This window comes from Carlito syrichta, unplaced genomic scaffold (genome assembly GCF_000164805.1).
Source record: "Carlito syrichta isolate Samal-C Ts95f unplaced genomic scaffold, Tarsius_syrichta-2.0.1 Scaffold305452, whole genome shotgun sequence".
In the NCBI taxonomy this organism is placed as follows: domain Eukaryota; kingdom Metazoa; phylum Chordata; class Mammalia; order Primates; family Tarsiidae; genus Carlito; species Carlito syrichta.
In genome coordinates, this window is record NW_007249548.1 from 92,844 (window position 1) to 118,345 (window position 25,502).

At 38.0% G+C, this 25,502-nt stretch overlaps 1 protein-coding gene and 1 pseudogene across 1 annotated transcript; both read left to right on the forward strand.

The window, feature by feature from the left end:
* Positions 1-1,279: 1,279 nt before the first annotated feature.
* LOC103264042 (olfactory receptor 11H6-like) lies at positions 1,280-2,221 on the forward strand. The gene has a single exon (XM_008061700.2). The coding sequence runs from the start codon at positions 1,280-1,282 to the stop codon at positions 2,219-2,221; it is 942 nt and encodes a 313-aa protein (XP_008059891.2).
* An 8,269-nt stretch (positions 2,222-10,490) lies between these two features.
* On the forward strand, positions 10,491-11,130 carry LOC103264029 (annotated as a pseudogene).
* The last annotated feature ends 14,372 nt before the right edge of the window (positions 11,131-25,502 follow it).

The window sequence follows — 25,502 nt, forward strand, 5'->3', positions numbered from 1 at the left end:
AAATTATTTTGTATTTTGAAGTCAGTTTAATTTATAAACTTGAAAGGGGGTGTAGCATCTAGTATAATAATTTCCAAACAGTTTACAATAGTTCATATTTCTGCAACATTTTGTAATCTGAAAACTGCTTTTGCATATGCACATTGTTCTATGCAATTCTCATGTCAACTTTATTATACATGTATTATTATTCACATTTCACAGAAAAAAATAATGTAGTCTCAGTGGTTAAGTCCTTTTCTGAGGACACACTGCTTACTAAGAGATAGAGCCAGGCTTCAATGGCTCTGTCATTCAATCTGTAATGTCTCCAAAGCCCATGCTTGCCACACTGGTGAATCCCAAACCCAGGTTGGATCCCAGGAATCTCTACTTTTCGAAGTCTTCCCTGTATGATTCTGATAGTACTGAAATTCAGAGCCCAGACAGCAGATAGCTACTGATAATGGCCTAGAAATGGTCACTGAATGTAGCTAAGTTGTAACTTGCTTAAAGTCACTTTGTCACTAGGGGGTTATTTTCATATTTGATTTCTTAAGCTTCTTGTTCTCTCTTTTATGTCACTTGGGTAGTATTAACAATGACATCTCAGTTTAGCTTTAGCCAGCCACCCATCTGTATTGTCTACACCAGTGTTTTCCAAAGTTGGTTGCACCTGGCAACCCACAGAGCAATGCGGAAAATAAATATTTTAATTTATATTTTTATTTTAATGCCAAGAAAACATTTTCAAAAAGCTTTACCAAGCCGGGCTCGGTGGCTCAGCCTGTAATCCCGCGCCTTTGGGAGGCTGAGGTGAGTGGATTGCCTGAGCCCACGGGTTTGAGACCCACCTGGGCAGCCAGACCTCATATCTACAATAAATCAAAAAATCAGCTGGGCATTGTAGCGCATGCCTGTAATTCCGGCTACTTGAAAGGCTGAGGTGTAAGGATTGCTAGAGCCCAGCAGGCGAGGCTGCGGTGGCCGGAAGTGGCCACTGCACTCCAGTCTGGGCGACAGAGTGAGACTGCAACTCAAAAAAATAAAAGCTTTACCAATATTTACTATATCAATGGACAGTAGTTTACATATATTTTATAAGTGAATAGTCATGTGTAGACGTGTATATGCAAAAACTGTATTGCTGGCGTGCCCAATAAAAAAAGAAACCACTGTTCTAGTCTATACCATCTGCCCTATGACCAGATGGTACGCTCACTCTCCTGTGAAGGAATCAGGAGGCATAACTTTCTCTGGACACATAATCTGTACTGCAATCCTCACAGGATGGAAGAAAATGACCTCAGAAGCCAGAAATATCACCCATACTGTGAATGACTTCATCCTCTTGGGCTTCCCTTGCCGGTGGGAAATACAAGTCTTCCTCTTTTCCATATTCCTTGTAATCTACATCCTGACTCTCCTTGGAAACATGGCCATTGTGTGTGCAGTGCGCTGGGACCACCGGCTCCACACCCCCATGTACATTCTGCTGGCCAACTTCTCCTTCCTGGAGATATGCTACATCAACTCTGATGTTCCCAACATGCTGGCCAACTTCCTCTCCAAGACCAAAACCATCTCCTTTGCTCGGTGCCTCCTCCAGTTGTACTTCTTCTTCTCACTGGGTACAACTGAATGCTTATTTCTCTCCATCATGGCCTATGACCGTTTCCTGGCAATCTGCCGCCCCCTCCGCTACCCCACCGTCATGACTTCTAAGTTCTATAGTAGCCTGGTTGTCTTTTGCTGGGTCTATGGTTTCCTCTGGTTTCTAATCCCAGTGATACTCATTACCCAACTGCCATTTTGTGGCCCAAACACAATTGATGACTTTCTATGTGACCTTGGTCCCCTGCTGGCCCTGGCTTCATCCTGTGTCCCAATTCCAGGGACCGTTCTCACATGTGGCACTATGAGCTCTCTCCTCATCTTTGCCACCTTTTTCTACATTCTTGGCTCCTACACCCTGGTGCTGAGGTCTGTGATGCAGGTGCCCTCTGCCACTGGCCGGAATAAGGCCTTCTCCACCTGCTCTTCACACTTGGCTGTCGTGTTTTTATTTTACGGTTCAGTCATGATGACGTATGTGAGTCCAGGATCAGGACAAGCAGAGGGCATGCAGAAGTCCACAACTTTGTTCTACTCAGTTTTAACCCCTTTTTTCAACCCCATGATCTACAGCCTCCGGAATAAAGAAATGAAGGATGCCTTGAAGAAAGTTCTAGGAGGTTTCTAAAAGCGGTCTGTGATATTAGTTATTCACAAATAAGTTTACACTAAGAGTTCCCTGACAGTAAAGAGTTTCAAAACTGGGACATAAATGTGAACTTTTCAAAAACGGCACTTCAAGATGCTAAATGCTATGTTTTCAATGAAGGCTTTTCCCAAGCAGAATTAATTACCTCATCCATAGCATATTACTTATTCTTCTATTTAATGTCTTACATTCTCTCTTGTATTATAAGTAACTGTTTACAAATGTATCTGTGCCTCCACATGCCTCTCATTCTTATTGAATTGTAAATTCCTTGTGAGCAGGAACTATGCTTTATTAATTTCTGTAATTTCATAACCCAACACAGTGCCCAGCACATAGTTGTCAATAATTCATTTTAAATAAAATAAATATATTTCTTCATATTTCCTCAGTAGATTCTATTATTCTTGATAGTTGGAACAATACCTCAAGAAACCACACAAACGCTGTAACAATCTGTATTCTATATATCCTGTAGATTAAATGAAAATAATTTTCATGAAAGAATGTGACGTCAACCAACATGAACTGGTTGGACTAACTGTTAAATGATAGTCAAATCAATGAAAACTTTCACCAGGCCAGGCTCTGTGGCTCAGCCTGTAATTCCAGCACTTTGAGAGGCCAAGGCGAGTGAATTGCCTGAGCCCACAGGTTCAAGATCAGCCTGGGCAACTTGATGAGACCTCTTCTCTACAATAAAAATCAAAAATTAGCAAGGCATGGTGGTACGCACCTATAGTTCCAGCTACTTGGAAGGCTAAAGTGGAGGGATAGCCGAGCCCAACAGGAGAACACTGGAGTGGTCGTGAGTGTGCCACTGCACTCCAGCCTGGACAATGGAGTGAGATCCCCAACTCAAAAAAATAAATAAATAAAACTTTCACCAGACGAAAGTTAATGTCTAAAAAATTACTTCCTTCCCTCTCTTCATTAATCCCTTTGTCTAATTATATAATTTGCATTATTTCTTTTTTCTTACTAACCATGCTTCCACTCCTGAATATTTTAAAATATATTCCACAACCCTTACTACTAAAAGTGTTGTCTTTGAATCATCAGCTGAACATCACTGGGGAGCTTTTTTGAAAGCAGTTATATAAAGACCCCATCCCAGGCTTACTGAATCGGAATCTGCATTTTAAGGACATCTTCAATGGATTTATACGCACATTACAGTTTGAAAAGTATTGCTCTACAACAGATTCTCTGAAAGAGTCACAGCAATCACAATCAAGGGTAGAACTTCCTATTGACCCCTGATTCCAGCTAAACAGTGATTCTCAATCAATTGGCTGAGAATTAGGGGTGGAGCCTAAGCTCAGGTATTTAGAAAAGTTCCTCCAGAAGATTGAAATTTGAAGAGAGGATTGAGAACCCTTGCATTTCTGGAATTTAGGAATTTCCAAATTCTATAAAAAACACAGGATGAAACCACATCCACATTCCCTTCTTTTCAAAAGCCACCCTGGTGCTGAATAAATATTAGACTGCAATGAGATGTATTATAATCCAACTATAGTAATCATTCCTTTGGCAAAAAGTTATTTTAAAAAGAGACTAAATAAGTCTCGATTTAATGTTTTCTACCTGCCTACATTAGGGAGATTATACATAGCAAAAACAATTGAGAATATGAAGAAAAGTACATATGGCAACCTATGCAACTGTTCATTTAAAATATTTCTGTAAAAAAGTATCCTGACATTGTACCAGCTTTTGGAGTAACCCAGATTATTAAATTTCCTCCCTTTTCTCAGAGAGATCACAGATCTGAGGTAGAAATATACTTTTATAGCCTTTTTCATTGTGTTTTACAACAGTGTGGTTAAAGTATAATCCATATACCATAAAAGTCACTCTTTTAAGGAATATAATTAAGTAGGGTTTTTTTTTTAAATGCACATAGTTGTGCGACTATCACCACTAACAAATGTTAGGATAATATTATCACCCCCTCCCAAATTTACTTTCCATCTCTATGTATTATGGGCATTCCATATAAATTGAATCATATAATGTGTGGTTTTTTGTGGCTGGCCTCTTTCACTTTGCTTGATTTTCATCCATGAGTAACTCATTCATGTTGTAGCATGTTTGAGTACTTTACTTCTTTTTATTACTGAATAACATCCAATTGTATGACTATACCACATCTGCTTAAGCATTCATCAGTTGGTGGACATTTAGGTTGTTTCCACTATGGGGATAATACCATAATGCTATTATGAACATTCATGTACACATTTCTTATGCGAACATATGTATTCATTTCCCTTGATCGTGTATCTGTGTTCGTCTGCTCAGGCTACCACAACAAAATATCACAGGCTGGGTGGCTTAAAAAACGGAAATGTATTTTCTTAGTCCAAGGTCAAGATACCAACAGGGTTGATGTCTGGCAATGCCTTTCTTCTTGGCTTGCCGATGGCCACCTTTTCAGTGTGTTCTCGCAAAGCCTTCTCTCTGTGTGCACACAAAGAAAGAAAGAACATTAGTGTCTCTTTCTCTTATTGTAAAGACACCTGTCTTTTCAGATTAGGGATCCACTCTTATGACCTCATTTTATCTTAATTACCTCATTAAAGGCCCCATTTCTAAATAAAGTCATATTGAAGGTTAGGGCTTCAACATACGAATTTTAGGAGAACACAATTCAGATAGATCCTAACATTACCAACGAGTGAAATTACTCAATTATATGACTCTTTGAGGAGAATTGATAGACTGTTTTCCAAGGTAACTGCCCTATTTTATAATGTCACCAGTAATATATTAGGATTTCAAATTGTCTGCATCCTGGCCAACACATGTTATCCCCTATCTCCTTTATTTTAGCCATTCTAGGCAGTATAAAGTAGTATCTCACTGTGACTTTGATTTGCACTTTCCTAATAACTAATGATATTGAGCACTTCTTCATGTGATTATTGGGCATTTGTCAATCTTTTTTGAAGAAATGTTTATTCAAATTATTTTCCCTTTTTTGTTGCGTTATTTGTCCTTTTTGTTGCTATTGAGTTATAAGAATTTTTTTAACATTATGAATGTAAGCTTATTATCAGATATCTGATTTGCAAATATTTTTCCCATTGTGTAGATTGCTTTTCACTTTTCTTGATGCTGTCATTTGCAGCAAAGAAGATTTTGATGCTGATGATGTCCAATCTATTTATTCGTGTGTATGTGTATGTGAGTGTGTTTTTTTTTTTTTTTTGGTAACATACCTAAGAAAATAATTACCTAACCCAACAACACAAAGATTTATGCCTATGTTTTTCTCAGATAATTTTGTAGTTTTATCTTTTAAATTTAAGCCAATGGCCCATTTTGAGGTAATTTTTGTATATGATGAGAGAGAGGGATCCAACTTCATTCTTTGCATGTGTATATCCAGTTGTCCTAGCACCAATTTTTGAGACTGTTCTCTCTCCATTGAATTATCTTGGAACCCTTATTGAAAATCAGTTAGCCATAAATGTAAGGATTTATTTTTGGACACTCAATTTTATGTCATTGACTTATACGTCTATTCCTAAGCTAATACACATAGTTGGGGTGGGTCCAGATCTGATTCATCCTCCTCCCTCAGTGGTCTGTGGGGCCTCTGACCCTTGTTGAAAGCAACCAAATTGGCCTGCACTGAGAGTTGAGGGGAGGGGATGGAGACCAGAGCCCACTTCCTACTGTGGCAGCAACCAAAAGCAGTGGGGGTACTTGGAACCCACCAAGTAAAGAAAAAAGAAAGGAACCAATATTCCAGAAATGGCCACAAGAGGGAGTTTTTTGTTTGTTTGTTTTTGGGGGCTTTTTGTTTGTTTGTTTGGGGGGGGGTTGCTTTGCTCTTTCCATACATAGCATTCTGTATGTGTCTTCTAACTTAATGTGCCCCCTCCTTTTTTTCTGGTATTGTTTTTGTTTTTTTGTTTTTGTTTTTTAGTTTTTTTGCCTGTGTATGGGTATTTTTGAAGGCAAATGCATCATCAAAGTTGTTTTGTTGTTTGTATGTCTCTTTGTTTCTATTTTTGTTTTTATTTGTTTCTTTGTTTATCCATTAGCTTGTATGCCTATTTTCTGTCTTCTCCTTCCTTCCCTTCATCTTCCTTTCATCTCCCTTCTTCTTTACTCCATTCTCTTCCTTTTCTTTATCTCGTTTTGGTTTCGGGGGATATGCATATGTTCCCACCACATGGATAGATTGTAAGGTGATGGGAAGTGGGTTCCAGGGTGTCCACACAACAGTCAATAGATACTGTGATCTTCAGATAGCTTCTGAACCATAGCTCTCCTCATTATACCTTAATCAAATCTCAAAACTACAAAAGGACACACAGCCCCCAACCCAAGTTTAGCTTCAAAATTGAACAAATTCAGAGGATCTACATAAAGAAGAATAGGATATTGAGCAAACAGAAGAAAAAGCTATCCCCCTATTACTAAGTAATGATTAAAGAGGGAGGGGGGAAAGGGGGAAAAACATTACAAATGAAGAAGCATCAACAAAAGAACACATAATCTAGGTACTACTATTATCCTTATGTTACAAATTATGGGGGGGGAAGAACACATAATCTACTCTGTCTTACTCAAGACTGTAAATAAATGATGACCATATACTGTTGAGTAACTTATGGAATGATGTCTCTAACTAACTTTTTTTATAGGCTATATTTTCTTTTCTTTTCTTTTCCTTTCTTTTTTTTTAGTTATGGGTCATTCTGATTATTGTAATGCAGATTATACAGGAGTATAATTTAAGACATACCTTCTGAAGCCTGAAAAAAAAAAAGAACACAGATGCCCTCCAGACCCCTGGAAAGACAGCAGCTGAGAACATAGACCTTGTAACTCAAGCAATGAAGAGCCCCCAGAACAACTGATCTCAAACCACAAATCCAGATATCAAGGCATTGAAGGAAAGGGTAAGCAGAAATTAAGAAAGACAGAATGAGTGTTTAAAGGGAGGCCCAAATTTTACCTGTATGATGTTCACATGTATACCTAATCCTGAATTGTACCCCATATCTTTAAAATAAAATACATATCTTTAAAAAAATACTTCAACTAAAGAAAAAAAGAAAGAGTTTATAACTTAGATGATGGCAATGAAGAATACAGTAAATGAAATAAGATCAAAATCTGGAACAATCCCAAACTGTTAAAAACATAGAAAGTAAGCTTTAAAAGACAGAACAAAGCCTCCTAGAGATATGCAATTATATTAATAGGCCAAACACATACCTGATTAGCATTCCTGAGGCAGAAAAGGAGACAGAGACCATCTCAGAACAAACATTCCATGAAGTTATCCAACAAAACGTCCCTCATCTCATCAGAGACATGACCATCCAAACACAAGAGATTCAGAAAACCCCTGGAAGACATCAAATGAGAAAACTAACTCCTAGTCACATAGTAATTCACTTACACAAAGTAGGTATAAAAGAAAAAATCCTAAAGGCAGTGAGAAAGGTCAGACTATCTACCAGGGAGACCAGTAAGAACACCAGCAGACTTATCTACAGAAACACTACAGGCTAGAAGAGACTGGAGTCTGATCTTCAAAGTTCTCAAGAATAAACAATTTCAACCAAGAATTTCCTGCCCATCTAAGCTAAGATTCTTCAGTAATGGAGAATTAAAATCCTTCCCAGACATTTAATCTCAAAGAGTTTATGCTGCCTCCAGACCAGCTCTGCAAGAAATGCTTATGAAGGTTTTAAACAAAGATGAAAGGGAAAAAAGCACAACCACGCTCTTTCCAAGAATACAGGGAAACAGAGAATAAACACAGCATTCACCATGGCTGCAAAATTGAAAACACACATATATCAACCCCAAAATCAAAGGAAACCAAAAAAAAGCAACAACAACAAAAAACATTTTAAGAGCTTCATGACAGAGATAAACTCTCACATTTTAATAATCAGCCTGAATGTGAATGAACTAAATGGACCATTGAAAAGACATAGCATGAAAGACTGGATTAAAAAACACAATCTCACAACTTGCTGCATCCAGGAAACACATCTCAATGCAAAGGACTCTCACAGATTCAAAGCTAAAGGATAAAACACAATTTTTGAGGTGAACAGAACACAAAAGAAGGCAGGAGTTGTAATCTTAATATCAGACAAAACAACCTTTAAACTAGCAAAAACTTTAAAAGATACAGAAGGCCACTACATAATGAAAAAAGTCTCAACCCAACAAAAAGTATTCATTCTAAATATATATGCACCCAACACAGGATCACCAGCATTTATAAAGCAACTACTAGGCAAACTAAAAAAAAAGATAGTCTAATACTATTGTAGCTGGGGAAGTGAATACCACACTAACAACCCTATATAGAACAATGAGGAAAAAAATCAACAAGGAGATCTGGAACCTCGATATGACGCTTGACCAAATGAACTTAATAGACACCTATAGAGCACTTTACCCAACAATCATGAAATAAACATTCTACTCATCACTGCTTAGAATGTACTCCAAGACTGATCACATTCTTGGCCATAAATCAAGCATAAACAAATTTCATAAGCTCTAAATACTGTTATGCACCTTCTCAGAACACAGTGGAATGAAAATAAATATCAAAATCAACAAAATTTCCCCAAAATTCACAAAAACATGGATACTAAATAGCATGATACTGAACAACTCCTGGGTTAATACAGAAATCAAAACAGAAATTAAAAGATTTCTGGAAACAAATGAAAATGAAGAAGCATCTTACCAAAACCTCTGTGATGCCATACTAGCAGTACTAAGAGAGGAATTCATATATCATATGAACACACACCAAGAAAATGGAATGATCACAAGTTAATAGCATAACAGAACACCAAAAGGAGCTGAAAAAAAGACCACTAAAACCTTCACTTCAGCAGAAGAATCCAAATCAACAAAATTAAGCCCAAATACAGAACATAGAAGACAAAAATGTCATAGAAAAAAATTAACAAAACAAAAAGTTGGTTCTTTGCAAAGATAAACAAGATTGATGGACCCCCAGCCAGATTGACAAAGAAAAGAGAGAAAACCCAAATAAACACTGTGAGAAATAAGATCGAGTCACAACCAACCCTGAAGAAATATGAAAAATTATCAGAGATTACTATGTCCACTTGTATGGAACAAATTCAGAAACTTAAATGAAATGGAGGACTTTCTGACATCACACAGTCTCCCAAAGTTGAAACAAGAAGAAATTGAGACCCTAAAAAGAACAGTAACTACCCAGGAAATTAACTTCATCATAAGAAAAATACCCACCAAGAAAAACTCTTGAACTGGATGGTTTTCCATCAGAATTCTACAAAACATACAAGGAGGAGCTGATACCAATCCTACTGAAAGTATTCCAAGCAATTGAGAAAGACAGAATTCTCCCCAAATCATTTTATGAAACTAACATTACATCGATACCCAAACTGGGTAAAGATACAACAAGAAAAGAGAACTACAGGCCAATTTCACTGGTGAACATAGAAGCAAAAATTCCCCACAAGATTCTAGAAAATTATATACAACAACATATCTCAAAAATCATCCACCATGACCAAGTAGGTTTCATCCCTACTTGCAGGGTTGGTTCCACATCCACAAGACCATAAATGTAATTAAATACATCAACAGATATAAAAACAAGAGCCAATGATTATATCTTTTCATGCAGAAAAAGCTTTTGATAAAATCCAGTATCCTTTCTTGAAAAAACTCTTGAACACCTAGGCACAGAAGGAACATACCTCAAAATAGAAAAAGCCATCTACAATAAGCCCACAGCCAACCTACTGCTAAACAAACAGAAACTAGAACTCGGTAAACTGAAGCAATACAAGGCTGCCCACTCTCACCCCTCCTGTTCAACATAGTGTTGGAAGTCCTTGCTAGGGAAATCAGACAAGAGAAGGAAATCAGGGGTATCCAAATAGGAAAAGCTGAAGTTTAGTTACCCCCCTTTGTGATGCTGTACCTTGAAAACCCAAGAGAATCTGTCAAAAACCTCCTTGCACTGATAAGGAACTTAGGCAAAGTCTCAGGGTATAAAAAGTGCAAAAGACAGTCACATTCTTATACACTAACTATAAACAGAGAACAAAATAAAAAGCACAATCCCATTCACAATAGCCACAAAGAAAAAATGAAGTACCTTCACATCTTTCTAACCAGAGAAGTGAAAGACCTTTACAATGAAAATTACAGGCCAGAACCTCCCAGCCCCATCGCCACTGCCGTCATGCCTGGGGGACTGCTTCTCAGGACGTGGCTCCCAACTTCAAGGCTAATACCACTCTCAGCCGCATCCACTTCCACGACTTTCTGGGAGACTCATGGGGCATCCTCTTCTCCCATCCTCAGGACTTTACTCCAATGTGCATCACAGAAGTTGGCAGAGCTGCAAAGCTGGTGCCAGAATTTTGACATTGTTGAGGATCATCTTGTCTGGGGTAAGGATATCAATGCTTACAATGTTAATGAGCCCACAGAAAAGTTACCTTTTCCCATCATCGATGATAAAGATCAAGACCTTGCCATCTTGCTGGGCATGCTGGACCCAGCAGAGAAGGATGAAAAGGGCATGCCTGTGACAGCTCAGGTGGTGTTTATTTTTGGTCCTGATAAGAGACTGAAGTTGTCTATCCTCTATCCAGCTTCCACTGGCAGAAACTTTTATGAGATTCTCAGGATAGTCATTTCTCTCCATCTGACAGTGGAAAAGAGAGTTGCCACTCCAGTTGATTGGAAGGATGGAAATAGTGTGATTGTCCTTCCAACCATCCCTGAAGAGGAAGTCAAAAATTTTTCCCTAAAGAAAGCTCTTTACCAAAGAGCTCCTGTCTGACAAGAAATACCTCCGCTATACTCCCCAGCCTTGAGTCTCTGAGAAGTGGGTTCTGTGAGCCAGAGGATATCCTATGCCAATGTTTTCCTACAGCAATGTGATGTCATCACAACCAAGGTCTTTAAAGTGCTCTACTGCTGGCTTATTAAATGAAAATGGCACTAAAATTTTGGAGGTTTCTGTCTCTGACTTCACCAGCACTCTTGTGTGCCTGTGCCAGCACTCTCTGCTGCAGTCTCTGACATAAGCTCTGCATGTGGGATTCTATCTTAATAGGTCTCCACAGGGCCTGTGATCAGTGAGGTTGATGGATGCTTCACTCCAGCATAGTATGACCTTCAGTTTTGTTAGCTGTCCTAATCAAATCAACCTCCTCTGTAAATATCCAAGTGTATAACCTAGGAACTTAGGGTAACCCTGATGTTCTTTAGTACTCAGGGTTTTGATCACAGTTGGAGAAAAAGTTTTTTAATTCTGTACTTTTCTAGTAGATAACTGAAGTGGGAAGAGCAAGGGATTGGGAACTTTACATATTTTGCTATGAAAAAATTGCAGTAAATTTTCATCAGAAGAGGGAGGCTGCAGAAAGGCTCCTCTTGGTGGCTTGGAGGGTGAATAACAGGACAAGTGCCATGTGCATGTGCAGTTCACACAGTGTTCCACATAGGAGTTTGCTTTCTGCTGAAGCACACATGGCAGGGCACACCTTGTGAGGAGGAAAGGATGATCAAAGCATTTTATTATAGAACTATTCTTGCAGTGGGTTGCTGTTTTCTGGAGTTTGCTTTTTAGGGATCATCAAATAAAATCCTTTGTTAAAACTGAAAAAAAAAAATAAAGAAAATTACAAAACACTACTCAAAGAAATCAAAGAAGAAACAAACAAATGCAAAAGTATTCCATGCTCATGGCCTGGAAGAATTAACATTGTTAAGACGTCCATCCTACCCAAGGCAATCTACAGATATAACACAATACCTATTAAATTACCAACATAATTCTTCTCAGACCTGGAAACAACAATACAGAAATTCATATGGAAACATAAAAGATCATGAATAGTCAAATCAATCCTTAGCAAAAGAAACAAAGTGGGAGGTATCACACTTTCAGACATCAAGCTCTTCTAAAAAGCTACAATAATTAAAACAGCATGGTATTAGCACAAAAACAGGCATAAAAACTAATGGAACAGGACATAGATTCTGGAAGCAAAACCTCAATTTCTCAACCAACTCATCTTTGACAAACTTCCACTGACAAACACTGCAGAGGGAAGAACCTATTCAGTAAATGGTGCTGGGAAAACAAGCTAACCACATGCAGGAGATTGAAACAGAACTCTTACCTATCACCATACACAAAAATCAACTCTAAATGGATCAAAGTCTTAAATGTAATACCTAAAACTATAAGGATCCTAGAAGAAAATGTAGGAAACGCATTATGGAAATTGGAATAGGCAACCAATTCCTGATAAACTCTCCAAAAGTGAATGCCATAAAAGATAAGATAGACAGGTGGAACCTCACCAAACTGAAGAGCTTCTGCAAAGCAAAAGAAATCATTAAGAGAGTGGGAAGACAGCCCACAGAATGGGAAAAAATATTTGCCTACTGTATATCTGACAAAGGCCTAACATCCAGGATCTACAAGGAACTCAAACGTTCCAAAAGGAAAAAAAAAAAAAAAAACAACTCTATTAAAAAGTGTTCAAAAGACAGGAATCCACCCTGATTCCTAGAGTTGTTCCAGGTACAAGTTTTTGGCTTCAGTGTGACTCTTGAGCTTGTCTGACTTGATAGCCTCCATCCCTTGTGCCCTTTCATGTGCCTTTGCTCCTACTTAGCATCCAGAAGCAGTGAATAAAGTCATTGTTGGTGCTTGTGCTTGTTTGGGAAAAAAAGTGTGCAAAAGATATAAATAGACACTTCTCAGAAGAAGATATATGAACTACCAACAGAGACATGATAAAAGGCTCATCCTTACTAATCATCAAAGAAATGTAAATTAAAACCACACTGAGATACCACCTAACTCCAGTCAGGATGCCATCATCAATAACTCAAAAAACAACAGATACTAGATTGGATTGAAGAAAAGGGAACAATTCTACACTGTTGATGGGAGTGTAAACTAGTACAACCTCTATGGAAAACAGTGTGGCAATTTCTAAAAGATCTAAAAATTGATCTTCCATATGACCCAGCAATCCTCCTTCTGGGAATATACCCAGAGGAACTCAAGTCATTCTATGGAAAGGATACCTGCACATGAATGTTTATTGTAGGAGTATTCACAATAGCAAAAACATGGAACCAACCATGCTGCCCATTGAAGGTGTACTGGGTAAAGAAAATATGGTACATATACACAATGGAATATTATGCAGCCATAAAGAAAACAAAATTATGGACTTTGCAGCAACTTGGATGGATTTAGAGTCTATGATATTCTGTGATTTGTAACAGAAACAAACATCTGAGTACTACATGTGCTCACTCATAAGCAGACCCTGAATACTTATCATAATACTATAAGAAAGGGATTGGCAATAGTGGGACACTGCCAGGGGAAGGAGGGGGGCACACAACATCAATAAGAGTACCCAAACTTTACCTGCACAATGACCACTTATGTACCTAATTCTGAATTCTACCTCACATCTTTAAAATAAAAATAGGCCAGTCTCAGTGGCTCACCCTGTAATCCCAGCACTTCGGGAGGCCAGGCAAGTGAATTGCCTGAGCCCATGGGTTCAAGACCATCCTGGGCAACTTGGTGAGACATTGTCTCTATAATAAATAAAAAAGAAATAGCCAGGCATGATCATGTGCACCTGTAGTTCTGGCCACTTGAAAGCCTGAGGCAGAAGGATCACTGGAGCCCAGCTGGTCAATGTTTGGGTGGTCATGAGTGTGTCACTGCACTCCAGCCTTGGGAGACAGAGTGAGACTCCAAATCAAATCAAATCAAATCAAATCAAAATAATGATTTTTTTAAAAGGCTGAATCTCTTGAGAAGGAAAGTGTTAAATGTGAGGAACAACTGCTCTTATACTGTCTTTTCCCAACTGACAAACTGATCCATCAAGGAGAAAAAAAAAAAAGGTAGACTTTACCCTTCTTGCTATAAATCCTCTTTCATCTAACAAACACAAAGTGAGATTCACTTCAGCTTCATACTGATACACTTACTACCACTGCCCTTGTTTTAATTGAATAACATTTTTAGAATATGATACAACAAATAGAGTAGACTTAGACTCAAAACTATTTTTTTCTAGATAGTAAGGTGGTATAAACAGTATTCAAACCTGTATAAAAATATGAACTGAGACATTACCTCCTACTCAAAAATTCATTTCTGATTATTCTATTATCGTTCCAGGAAAGACATAGTGAACTGTCTGCACGGGGAATAAATATTTCAAAAAATAATGGCTAGGGCAACCCCTTCAGTTCCCCTCCCACTGTGGGAGCTTCTCTGTCCTCTCAATAAATCCTGCTTTCTCAAAAAGAAAAAATAATAGCCAAGAGTTTTGAAAAATTTATAATAGTCCTTGAAATGTAGATCTAAGAATCTCAAAGAACAAAAAGCATCACACACACACACACACACACACACACACACACACACACACAAACCCCTAGGACATTTATATATATATATCCAAACTGCTGAAAACCAAAGACAAAAATTCTCGCAGACAGTCAGACAAAATGTCATATCACATATAGAAACAAAGATAAGGATTACAACAGACATGTCACTAGAAACTATGCAAGTCAGAAAACAATGGGCTGAAGTATTTTTTTGTTGTTTTTTGTTTTTTTTGAGTTGGAGTCTCACTCTGTCACCCAGACTGGAGTGCAGTGGCCACTCCCGGCCACCGCAGCCTCAATCTGCTGGAAATCCGGTGATCCTTCCACCTCAGCCTTCTGAGTAGCCAGAATTACAGGCACACGCTACCACGTCCAGCTGATTTTTTTATTTATTTTAGAGATGAGGTCTCGCCAAGTTGCCCAGGCGGGTCTCAAACCCATGGGCTCAGGCAATCCACCCACCTCAGCCTCCCAAAGGCACGGGATTACAGGCCAAGTGGAGCCTGTGGCTTAATTTGACTCAATATGGAAACCTCACACAGCCTGGACATGGACAGGATTGACAGATTGATAGCTCTTTCTCGATTCCATGGGTGGTGGTGCATGGCCATTCTTAGTTGGTGGAGTGATTTGTCTGGGCTGATGTTTTTAAAGTACTGAGAGTTAAATACTGTGAACCAGAATTCTATACCCAATGGAAAAATATTTCTTATACAAACAAAATTGAGAGAATTCATTGCCAGCAGACCTGCATTACAAGAGTTAAGTTTTCCAGACAGTAGAAATATACCAGATAGAAACATTGACCTACCAAAAATCACATTTTCTTCTAGATCTGAATTCACTGAATCTTGTAGCTGGCAGAGATTTTAGTGATTCTCCAGCTTTTCTTCCACCAGCAGTAAGAGCCCTTCTTTTCTGCCTCCTCAGGAGTTAAATAAAGATGTATATTGTAAATCCTAGGCCAATCATTTTTCTTAAACTTTTAGAAAATACAAATAATAAGCCAAAAATGGAGTCAAAATGATTTCACAAAAATACTCAATTCAAAAGAAGGTCAAAAAAAAGAGGGAAAATGAATATATAGAATACAAAGAATGAAGCTAGGAAGAGAACAAATTTTAATCCAACCATCCCAGCACTTTAATAAGAAGTTAGATTAAACAAATGCAAACAAGACTAAAAGATTAAGACTGTAAAACTGGGGAGAAAAGCAAGATCCAACTACATGCTGTCTATAAGAAATCCACTTTAATTTTTTAATAGATTAAAATTAAAGTGTTAGAGAAAGATATGTCATGCAAATTCTAATCAAAATAAATATGGAGCAGCTTTAATAACATCAGAAAAAATAGACTTCAGAATGAGGACTATTACCAGGAATACAGAAAGAGATTGCATGATTCAAAAGGGGTCAAATATCCAGGAAGACATCATAATTCCAAATCTAAGATTCTTATAGTTTGACGTTTTACATTTAGGTCTTTGATTCATTTAGAGTTGATTTTTGTGTATGGTCATAGGTAGGGGTCTTGTTTTAATCTTCTGCATGTGGTCAACCAGTTTTCCCAGCACCATTTACAAAATAGGTTCTCCTCTCCCCAGTGGTTGGTGGTGGAGGCTTTGTCGAAGATGAGTTGGTTGAGAAATTAAGGTTTTGCTTCTGGAATCTCTAACACGTTCCATTGGTCTATGTGCCTGTTCTTGTACCAATACCAGTCTGTTTTGATTATTATAGCTTTATAATAAAATTTAAAGTCTGGGAGTGTGATACCTCCTGCTCCCCCCCCCCTTTTCTGAGGATTGTTGTTGTGGTGATTTATGTTTCCATATGAATTCCTGTACTGTTGTTTCCAGGTCTGAGAAGAATAGTAATGCCTTATTTAACCAAAGCAAGTAAATTTCAACAATCACGCTAACTTTTAGGGACATCTGCTAAAAATATTGAAATAACCTTAAGGCATAAATGGAGAGGTATATTATAAAACTTTGGCATTTCACTACATGCCTACATAGTCTGTGCTCCTGGATTCTCCTTGCAGCAAAACGGTACTTATTTATCAATATCATACTAAAATCACAGAACTGATCAAAGAGAGAACCTCTTGCCAAAAAATAAAATAAAAAGGAAGTAGTAGACTTTCTCAAGATATTGAGTCAAGAAGAAAGAGAACAAGAATGCTGATGTCATAACTCTGATAATGAGACAGTCCAAAATTTGCAGATGAACTCAACAAAATGAATACAATTGAATGTGAAAGAATAAAAAGATAAACAAAAACCTCTTATCCTAGCTAAGCCAGTATTGCTATAGTGTTTGCACCATCATAACAGTAACAAGTCAATAAAACAAAATAAACATATACTCTAAGAGTAGCGTGAGGCGGGGAATCCAAGATGGCAAGGCAGTCAGCATGTGTGAGTCTCCGCCTAAATGAACAGGTGTAGAGACCAGTATTCACCCTAGGGTGTCAGCAAAAGTTGTTTGATTGAGTAAAGATGTGGAAAGGAGAAGACCATGATCTCCTGCATAGGAGTTGCCCTGCGCAGCAGCTCCAACCTCAGCATGCTCTTCAGCCCAGAGGCAGGCACCATCTCCACAGGACCACGCAGAAAGAAAAAAAAAGGATTGAAACGGTTAAAATCACCTGCAACAGATGCCACCTGCCACTGCAGCCTTCATCCCAGGTTAGACACCAGCAATGCGAACTGCGAGAAAATATACCAGAGTAACCCCAACCAGAGTCCCAGCAGAGAAGACCCAGACTCCCCACCCCCAACTGAAGCATTTGCGGTCTGCAGCGGCAGCCCTGTGTAAGAACCCTGCCCTAGATCACAGCAAAATGGCAGTGAGTTTTAAAGTGACCCAGCACCCATTTTTCCAGTGATCCACGACGTGTGACTCAGGTGGGCAACTTTCTGAGCAACACACATGGAGAGACCTGAACATCAGTGGATCAGCTGGGGTCAAGTCATAGGCTTCCCCCAACTTCACAGGGTAAACAGGGGATTAGATTTGAAGCATTTGCAGTCTGCACTGCAACCTAAGAACCTAGTCTCCACTCACAACAGATAAGTAGGGTGAGATTGAAAGTGACCCTACACCCTTTCCACAGTGATTCGTAAGATATGTGACTCAGGCAGGCAATGTTAGGATCAGCACACACGGAGAGGGCTAAACATAGGCAGATCAGCCTGGGACACCTTCTAGCCTCTTCACAACTGCAAGGGGTGAACAGGGGGACAGATTTAAATGTTGGAAGCTCCTCCCTTCCCAAAACCCTCTCCCCTGCCAACAGCTAAGAGAAGCAGTGCTTGGTTCACGCCTATAAGAAACCTGAAGTTTTGAAACTGCTAAAAGAGGGTGTGCAATAATTACATGTTTTGTTATTGTTGTTTTGGGGGTATTTTGGGGGGGATTATTGTTGTTTGCTTTTTTGGAGGTTTTTTTGTATCTATGTGAGCATTTCATTCTATTTTACTCCTTCTTCCTCTTTCTGTCCAATAAGGCTATATATGAGTGTGAAATTTTCCTCATATTATCAGTTTTAGTTTCCTTGGAGATTTTGTTTGTTTGTTTATGTACTGTTTGGTTTTTTTCTTGGGTTTTTTTCATATTGTTTTGCTTTTGTTACTGTTTCAGGTTGGTTTTCTCTCCTTTTTTTTTTCTCTCTATTTGGTTGTCTCCCTGTTTGCTGGTTTGTATCTTTTTTCTTTCTCTCCTTTGTTCTCTCTATTGTCATCCCCCCACATTCTCTCTTTATTAACTCCTTTCCCTTCCTTCATGTTATCCATGGGAGATATATACACTCCCACTTTATGGACATACTGTAAGGTAGTGGGAAGTAGACCCCTGGAGGCCCACACACCAATAAGCAAACATTGTGATTATCAGACAGCTTTTGAATCTTAGCAGCCCCTAGCACACCTCATTCAAATCTCAAATCTGCAAGGGAGTAATATAGCTCCCCTACTCCACCCCGGCTTCAAAAATTGAACTAGTTTGGAGGTTTTATTCAAGGGAGAATAGGGGACTGAGCAAAAAGAAGTGAAAACTGCTTCCTTTCTCACTGAGCAATGGAAGTAAAGAAAAAAGAAAAACCCACCACAAATGGAGAAAAACCAAAGAAGAACCACAGGCACCACACAAAGTCCAAAGAGGATAGTCCATGAGTATACAGACATCAGAACTCAAACAATGAAGAGCACCCAGATTAACTGGTCTCAGACTACAAATGCAGAGATCAAGAAATGAATGGAAAAGATGAACAAGAACCAAAAAAAGCAAGATGTAAACATGAAAGAACTAATTGCTGAGATGCAAACTACAAAGAATACAGTAAATGAAATAAATAATAAGCTGACAAGCATGGAAAGAAGAATTAATCAGGGAGAAGAAAAAATCTCAGAACATGAAGACCCAAATCTGGAACTAACCCAATCTGTTAAAAGCATAGAAAGGAAACTTTAAAAAATGGAACAAAGCCTTCAGGAGATGTACGACTATATTATGAGACTGAACCTAAGATTGATGGGTCCCCTGAAGCAGATAAGGAAAATAAGAGCAGCCTAGAGCAAACATTCCAAGAGATCATTCAAGAAAACTTCCTACATCTCATCAGAGACATGACAATTCTAACGCAAGAGATAAGCCCTGCAAGGCATCAAATTAGAAGACCAACTCCTAGAAACATAGTAATTCGCTTACATAACATAGGTATAAAAGGAAAAATCTTAAAGGCAGCAAGACAGGAAGGTCAGACTACCTACAAGGGAAGATCAATCAGAATAGCAGCAGACTTCTACAGAAACACTGTAGACTAGAAGATAATGGAGCCCAATCTTCAAAACACTCAAAGATAAACAATACCAAACAAGAATTTCCTACCCAGGTAAGCTGTTTCATCAGTGATGGAGAATTAAAATCCTTCACAGTCAATCCCTAAGAGTGTGTGCTGCCTCCAGATGCTTAAGAAAGTATTAAGCACAGAAGAAAAAAAATAACAGCCACATTCCTTCCAAGAATGCAAGAAAACAGAGAGCCAATAAAGTATGCGTCACAACAACAAGATTGAAAGCACACGTATAAATCAACCCCAAACTGAAAAGAAAACCAACAAAAAAATAAGCAAACAAACAACAAAGTCTATAAGAGCCTCATGACAGGGATAAACTCTCACATCTCAATAATCAGCCTGAATGTAAATGGAATAAATGCACCACTGAAAAGGCATAGAATGGAAAACTGGATAAAGAAACATGATACAGCAATATACTGTCTTCAGGAGACACATCTCACCAGAAGGGACATTCACAGACTCAAAGTTAGAGGATGAAAAACAAATTTTCAGGTGAGTGGAACACAAAAGAAAGCAGGAGTTGCCATCTTAATATCAGAGAAAATAAACATTAAGCTATTAAAAATTTTAAAAGATACAAAAGGACACTACATAATGATAAAAGGTTCAATTCATCAACAAGAGATATCCATCCTAAACATATATGCACCAAACACAGGAGCACCAGCTTTTATAAAGCAGCTACTAAGTAACTTAAAAAATATATTGACTCTAACACTATCATAGCTGGGGACTTTAATACTCCACTATCTACCCTAGATAGATCATCAAGGCAAAAATTCAACAAGGAGATTTAGAATCTCAACCTGATGCTTGACCAAATGGACCTAATAGATACCTACAGAACACTCCACATGTAGAATGGATTATACATTCTACTCATCACTTCATGGAATGTATTCCAAGATCAACTACATCCTTGGCCATAAATCAAGTATAAACAAATTTCATAAGATTGAAATACTGTCATGCACCTTCTCAGACCATCGTGGAATAAAAATAAATACCAACACCAACAAGCTTCCCCCAAAAATCCACAAAGACATGGGCACTAAACAGCAGATGCTAAACAACTCCTGGATCAACATGGAAATCAAAGAAGAAATTAGAAGATTCCTGGAAGCAAATGAAAGTGAAGAAACATCTTACCAACTGGGATGCCATGAAAGCAGTACTTAGAGGGGAATTAATATCTCTACAAACACATATAAAGAAAATGGTAAGATCACAAATTAACCAGCTAACAAGTCGCCTAAGGGAGCTGGAAAAACAAGACCAACTTCAGCAGAAGAATCCAGATTACCAAAATAAAAGCCCAAATATGGAACATAGAAGACAAAAATATCATAGAAAAAAAATCAACAAAACAAAAAGCTGGTTCTTAGAAAGGATAAACAAGACTGATGGACCTTTAGCAAGACCAACCAAGAAAAAGTCCAAATAAACACAATCAGAAATGCAAAAAATGAAGTCACAACTGATCCCAAAGAAATACAAAAGATTATCAGAGATTATTATGTACACTTTTACAGAAACAAACTCAAAACCCTAAATGAAATGGAGGACTTTCTGACAGCACACAACCTCCTGAGGTTGAAACAAGAAGAAATTGAGATTCTAACCCAGGAAATTGACTTTGTCCTAAGAAAACTACCCACAAAAAAAAAAAGTCCTGGACCAGATGGTTTTCCAGCAGAGTTCTACAAAACATATAAGGAGGAACTGATACCAATCCTATTGAAAGTATTCCAGTCAATCAAGAAAGACAGCACTCTCCCCAAATCATTTCATGAAGCTAACATCACATTGATACCCAAACCAGGTAAAGCTCCAACAAAGAAAGAAAACTACAGACCAATATCCTTGATGAACATAGACATAAAAATTTTCAATAAGATTCTAACAAACAAGATCCAACAACACGTCTCAAAAATCATCCACCATGACCAAGTAGGCTTCATTCCCAGGATGCAGGGCTGGCTCAATATCCACAAGACCATAAACATAATTAAATACATCAACAGTTGTAAAAGCAGGAATCATGATTATATCATTAGATGCAGAAAAAGCTTTTGATAAAATCCAGCATCTCTTCTTGATAAACGCAATTGAATACCCAGGCATAGATGGAACATACCTCAAAATAGAAAGAGCCATCTATGATAAACCCACAGCCAACATACTGCTAAATGGACAGAAATTGGAAGCAATTCCCCCTGAAAACCGAAACAAGACAAGGCTGTCCACTTTCACTTCTCCTATTCAACATTGTATTGGAAGTCCTAGCTAGAACAATTAGACAAGAGAAGGAAATCAAGGGTATCCAAATATGAAAAGAGGAAGTTTAGTTATCCCTTTTCACAGATGACATGATCCTATATCTTAAAAACTCAAGAGAATCTGTCAAAAACCTCCTTGCACTGATAAAGGACTTTGGCTGTCTCAGGGTATAAAATAAATGTGCAAAAGACAGTTGCATTCTTATACACAAACAATAAACAGACAGAAACCCAAATAAAAAAGAATAATCCCATTCACAATAGCCACCAAAAAAAAAAAAAAAAAAAGAAATACCTTGGCATCCTTCTAACCAAAGAAGTGAAAGACCTTTACAATGAAAACTACAAAACACTGCTCAAAGAAATCCAAGAAGACATGAACAAATAGGAAAATATTCCATGCACATGGATTGGAAGAATTAACATTGTTAAAATGTCCATCCTACCAAAGACAGTCTACAGATTTAACACAATACCTATTAAATTACCAACATCATCCTTCTCAGACCTAAAAATGACAACACAGGAATTCATATGGAAGCATAAATGACCACGAATAGCCAATCCTATTTGTGGTCGCTAGCAAAAGAAATAAAGCAGGAGGTATCACACTTCTAGTCTTCAAACTGGAATAGCCAATCCTATTCATTGTTGCTAGCAAAAGAAACAAAGACCACGAATAACCAATCCTATTCATGGTTGTTAGCAAAAGAAACAAAGCGGGAGGTATCACACTTCCAGTCTTCAAACTCTAATATAAAGCTACAATATTGATACCAGAGCAGGCATATAGACCAATGAAACAGAATAGAGATTCTGGAAGCAAAACCTCAATTCCTTAACCAACTCATCTTCAACAAAGCCTCCACCAACAACCAATGGGGAGAGGAGAACCTATTCAGTAAATGGTGCTGGAAAACCTGACAGACTATATGCAAAAGACTGAAACAAGATCCCTACCTATCGCCATACACAAAAATTAACTCTAAATGAACCAAAGACCTAAATGTAAAGCTGCAAACTATAAGAATCCTAGAAGAAAATGTAGGAGACATCCTTACAGAAACTGGAATAGGCAATCAAGTCCTGACTAACTCTCCAAAAGCGAATGCCATAAAAGAGAAGATAGACAAGTGGGACCTCATCAAATCGAAAAGTTTCTACAAAGCAAAAGAAACCATCAAGAGAGTAGGGAGACAGCCCATGGAATGGGAAAAAATATTTGCCAACTGTATATCTGACAAAGGTCTGACATCTAGGATCTACAAGGAACTCAAACATGCCAAAAGGAAAAAATAAACAACCCTATTAAAAAATGGGCAAAAAATATAAATAGACACTTCCAGGAGAAGACATACAAGCAACCAACAGAGACATGAAAAAATGTTCAGCCTCAATAATCATCTAAGAAATGCAAACTAAAACCACACTGAGATACCACCTAACTCCAGTCAGGATGACCATCATCAGTAACTGTAAAAATAACAGATGCTGGAGAAGATGTGGGGAAAAGGGAACACTTTTACATTGTTGGTGGGAATGTAAACTAGTACAACCTCTGTGAAAAACAGTATGGTTATTTCTAAAAATTCTGAAATCTACCTTCCATAAGACCCAGCAAGCCCCCTTCTGGGAATATACCCAGAGAAACTCAAATCACTCTATAATAAAGATACCTGCACATACATGTTTATCGCAGCTTTATTCATAATAGCAAAAACATGAAACCAACAGTACTGCCCATCGAAAGTGGACTAGATAAAGAAAATGTGGTACATTTACACAATGGAATTTATGCAGCCATAAATTTTTAAAAAATTATGAACTTTTCAACAAATCTGAATGGAATTAGAGTCTATAATACTCAGTGATTTATCACAGAAACAAAGATCTGAGTACCACATGTACTCACTCATAAATAGGAAAAGATGAAGCTAAGTTATCCGTCCGTCTTCACAGATGACAAAATGATCCTATACCTTAAAAACTCAACAGAATCTGCCAAAAACCTCCATGCACAGATAAAGGACTTTGGCTAAGTCTCAGGGTATAAAATAAATGTACAAAAGACAGTTGCATTCTTATACACAAACAATAAACAGACAGAAACCCAAATAAAAAGCACAATCCCATTCACATTAGCCACACACAAAAAATGAAATACCTTGGCATCTTCCTAACCAAAGAAGTGAAAAACCTTTACAATGAAAACTACAAGCCACTGCTCAAAGAAATCCAAGAAGATATAAGGGAGCCTTGAACATTTATCATAATACCATAAGAAAGGGATTGGCAGTAGTGGGACACTGCCAGGGGAGCAGGGTCACATCACATCAATAAGGGTACCCACACTTTACCTGTATGATGATCATGTATGTACCTAATACTCATTTGTACTCCCACATTTTTTAAATTGAATAATTTTTTTAAAAAAGAATAACATGAGATGATATGATCACCACTGGAGAAACTGGGTCTCAAGAGCCAATTAATGGGCTCCTGAGGGAAGGAAAAATTTGAGATACAATTGACAAACTTCCCTGATAAAATCCCACTTTTGAAATCCCTAAGAGACTATATCCCTTAGGACAAATAAGTCTGGTTTCAAAGCAACCAGATAAGTCTTTGTTGTGCAGCAAATATGCCAGTTCTCTCCCCAGGTGTCTACTGGCTGCTGAGGATGCCTTGCCCTCCCCTCTGCAGCAAAAACAGATTATAAACCAGGCCTGGCAGATGTGTAAAGAGATGAGTTCAGAAGAGATATAGAGGTCAGCTGTTAGATGTGTCCTTGAAAGCGCCTTCTTTTGTCTGCTGTAAGAACACCAGACTTTCCAGTCACATGATTGGACAGGGGAGAATCATCTTTACTAGTAAGAGGGCTGGGAATTCAGGAAAGTGAGAGACATGAGAAAGGAGCCTCAGTAATACGTAAGCTCTGTCTTTATTAACCAGAATTTATACCCAGTCAGAACCAGATATTATGGGAACAGAGATGCTAGCGAAATGACAACTGAATAGGATTGACAAAGTGGCTGTTAGGAGCAGGGCTAAAAAATTTCAATTCTCCCCAATTTAGCACTCTTTGGTTCTTCCAGAGAGTGAATGATCAGCCACTGAGAAGCAAAAGCAACAAGATGAGTGAGCACACCGGATGGTGGGTTCATTCCTACTAGGTTTGCAAAGCCATTGGAATCCTCTACACGTTAGTCACCACACATTTCTTGCCTTTTTCACCTTCCTCATGGTTTCTTTGGTATCTGCGGTATTCTAACTCCTGCTACAAAGAAATTACTCACAGTTATTCTATGCCAAAAATGATCTATTCACAGGAACCTTTAAGTCAAGTATTAATGAGAATTCTAAATCTCTCTCACTTATATGTCATTACTTGCAATAATCAAGAACATTCTTCAAGGTATGACATTGTGTGATCTGGAAAGTAGCATATTTTGAAACTAATTTATGAATACATATTTTTAGCTAGAATACTTGTATTTAAAATATCTGTGATTGTACTCTGCACTTATGTTTTTCTGATATGCATTGCATGCCATCATTTTCACTTTGCCTCATTTAGGCCCAAATGATGATTGCCTTTCATTAACATAGAGGATCTAGAAAATAAATTAATAAATTAAGACCAAATCACTGACAAGAGAAACT

Coding starts and splice junctions, on each gene's coding strand:
- LOC103264042 (XM_008061700.2), top strand. CDS start 1,280: ATGACCTCAGAAGCCAGAAATATCACCCATACTGTGAATGACTTCATC.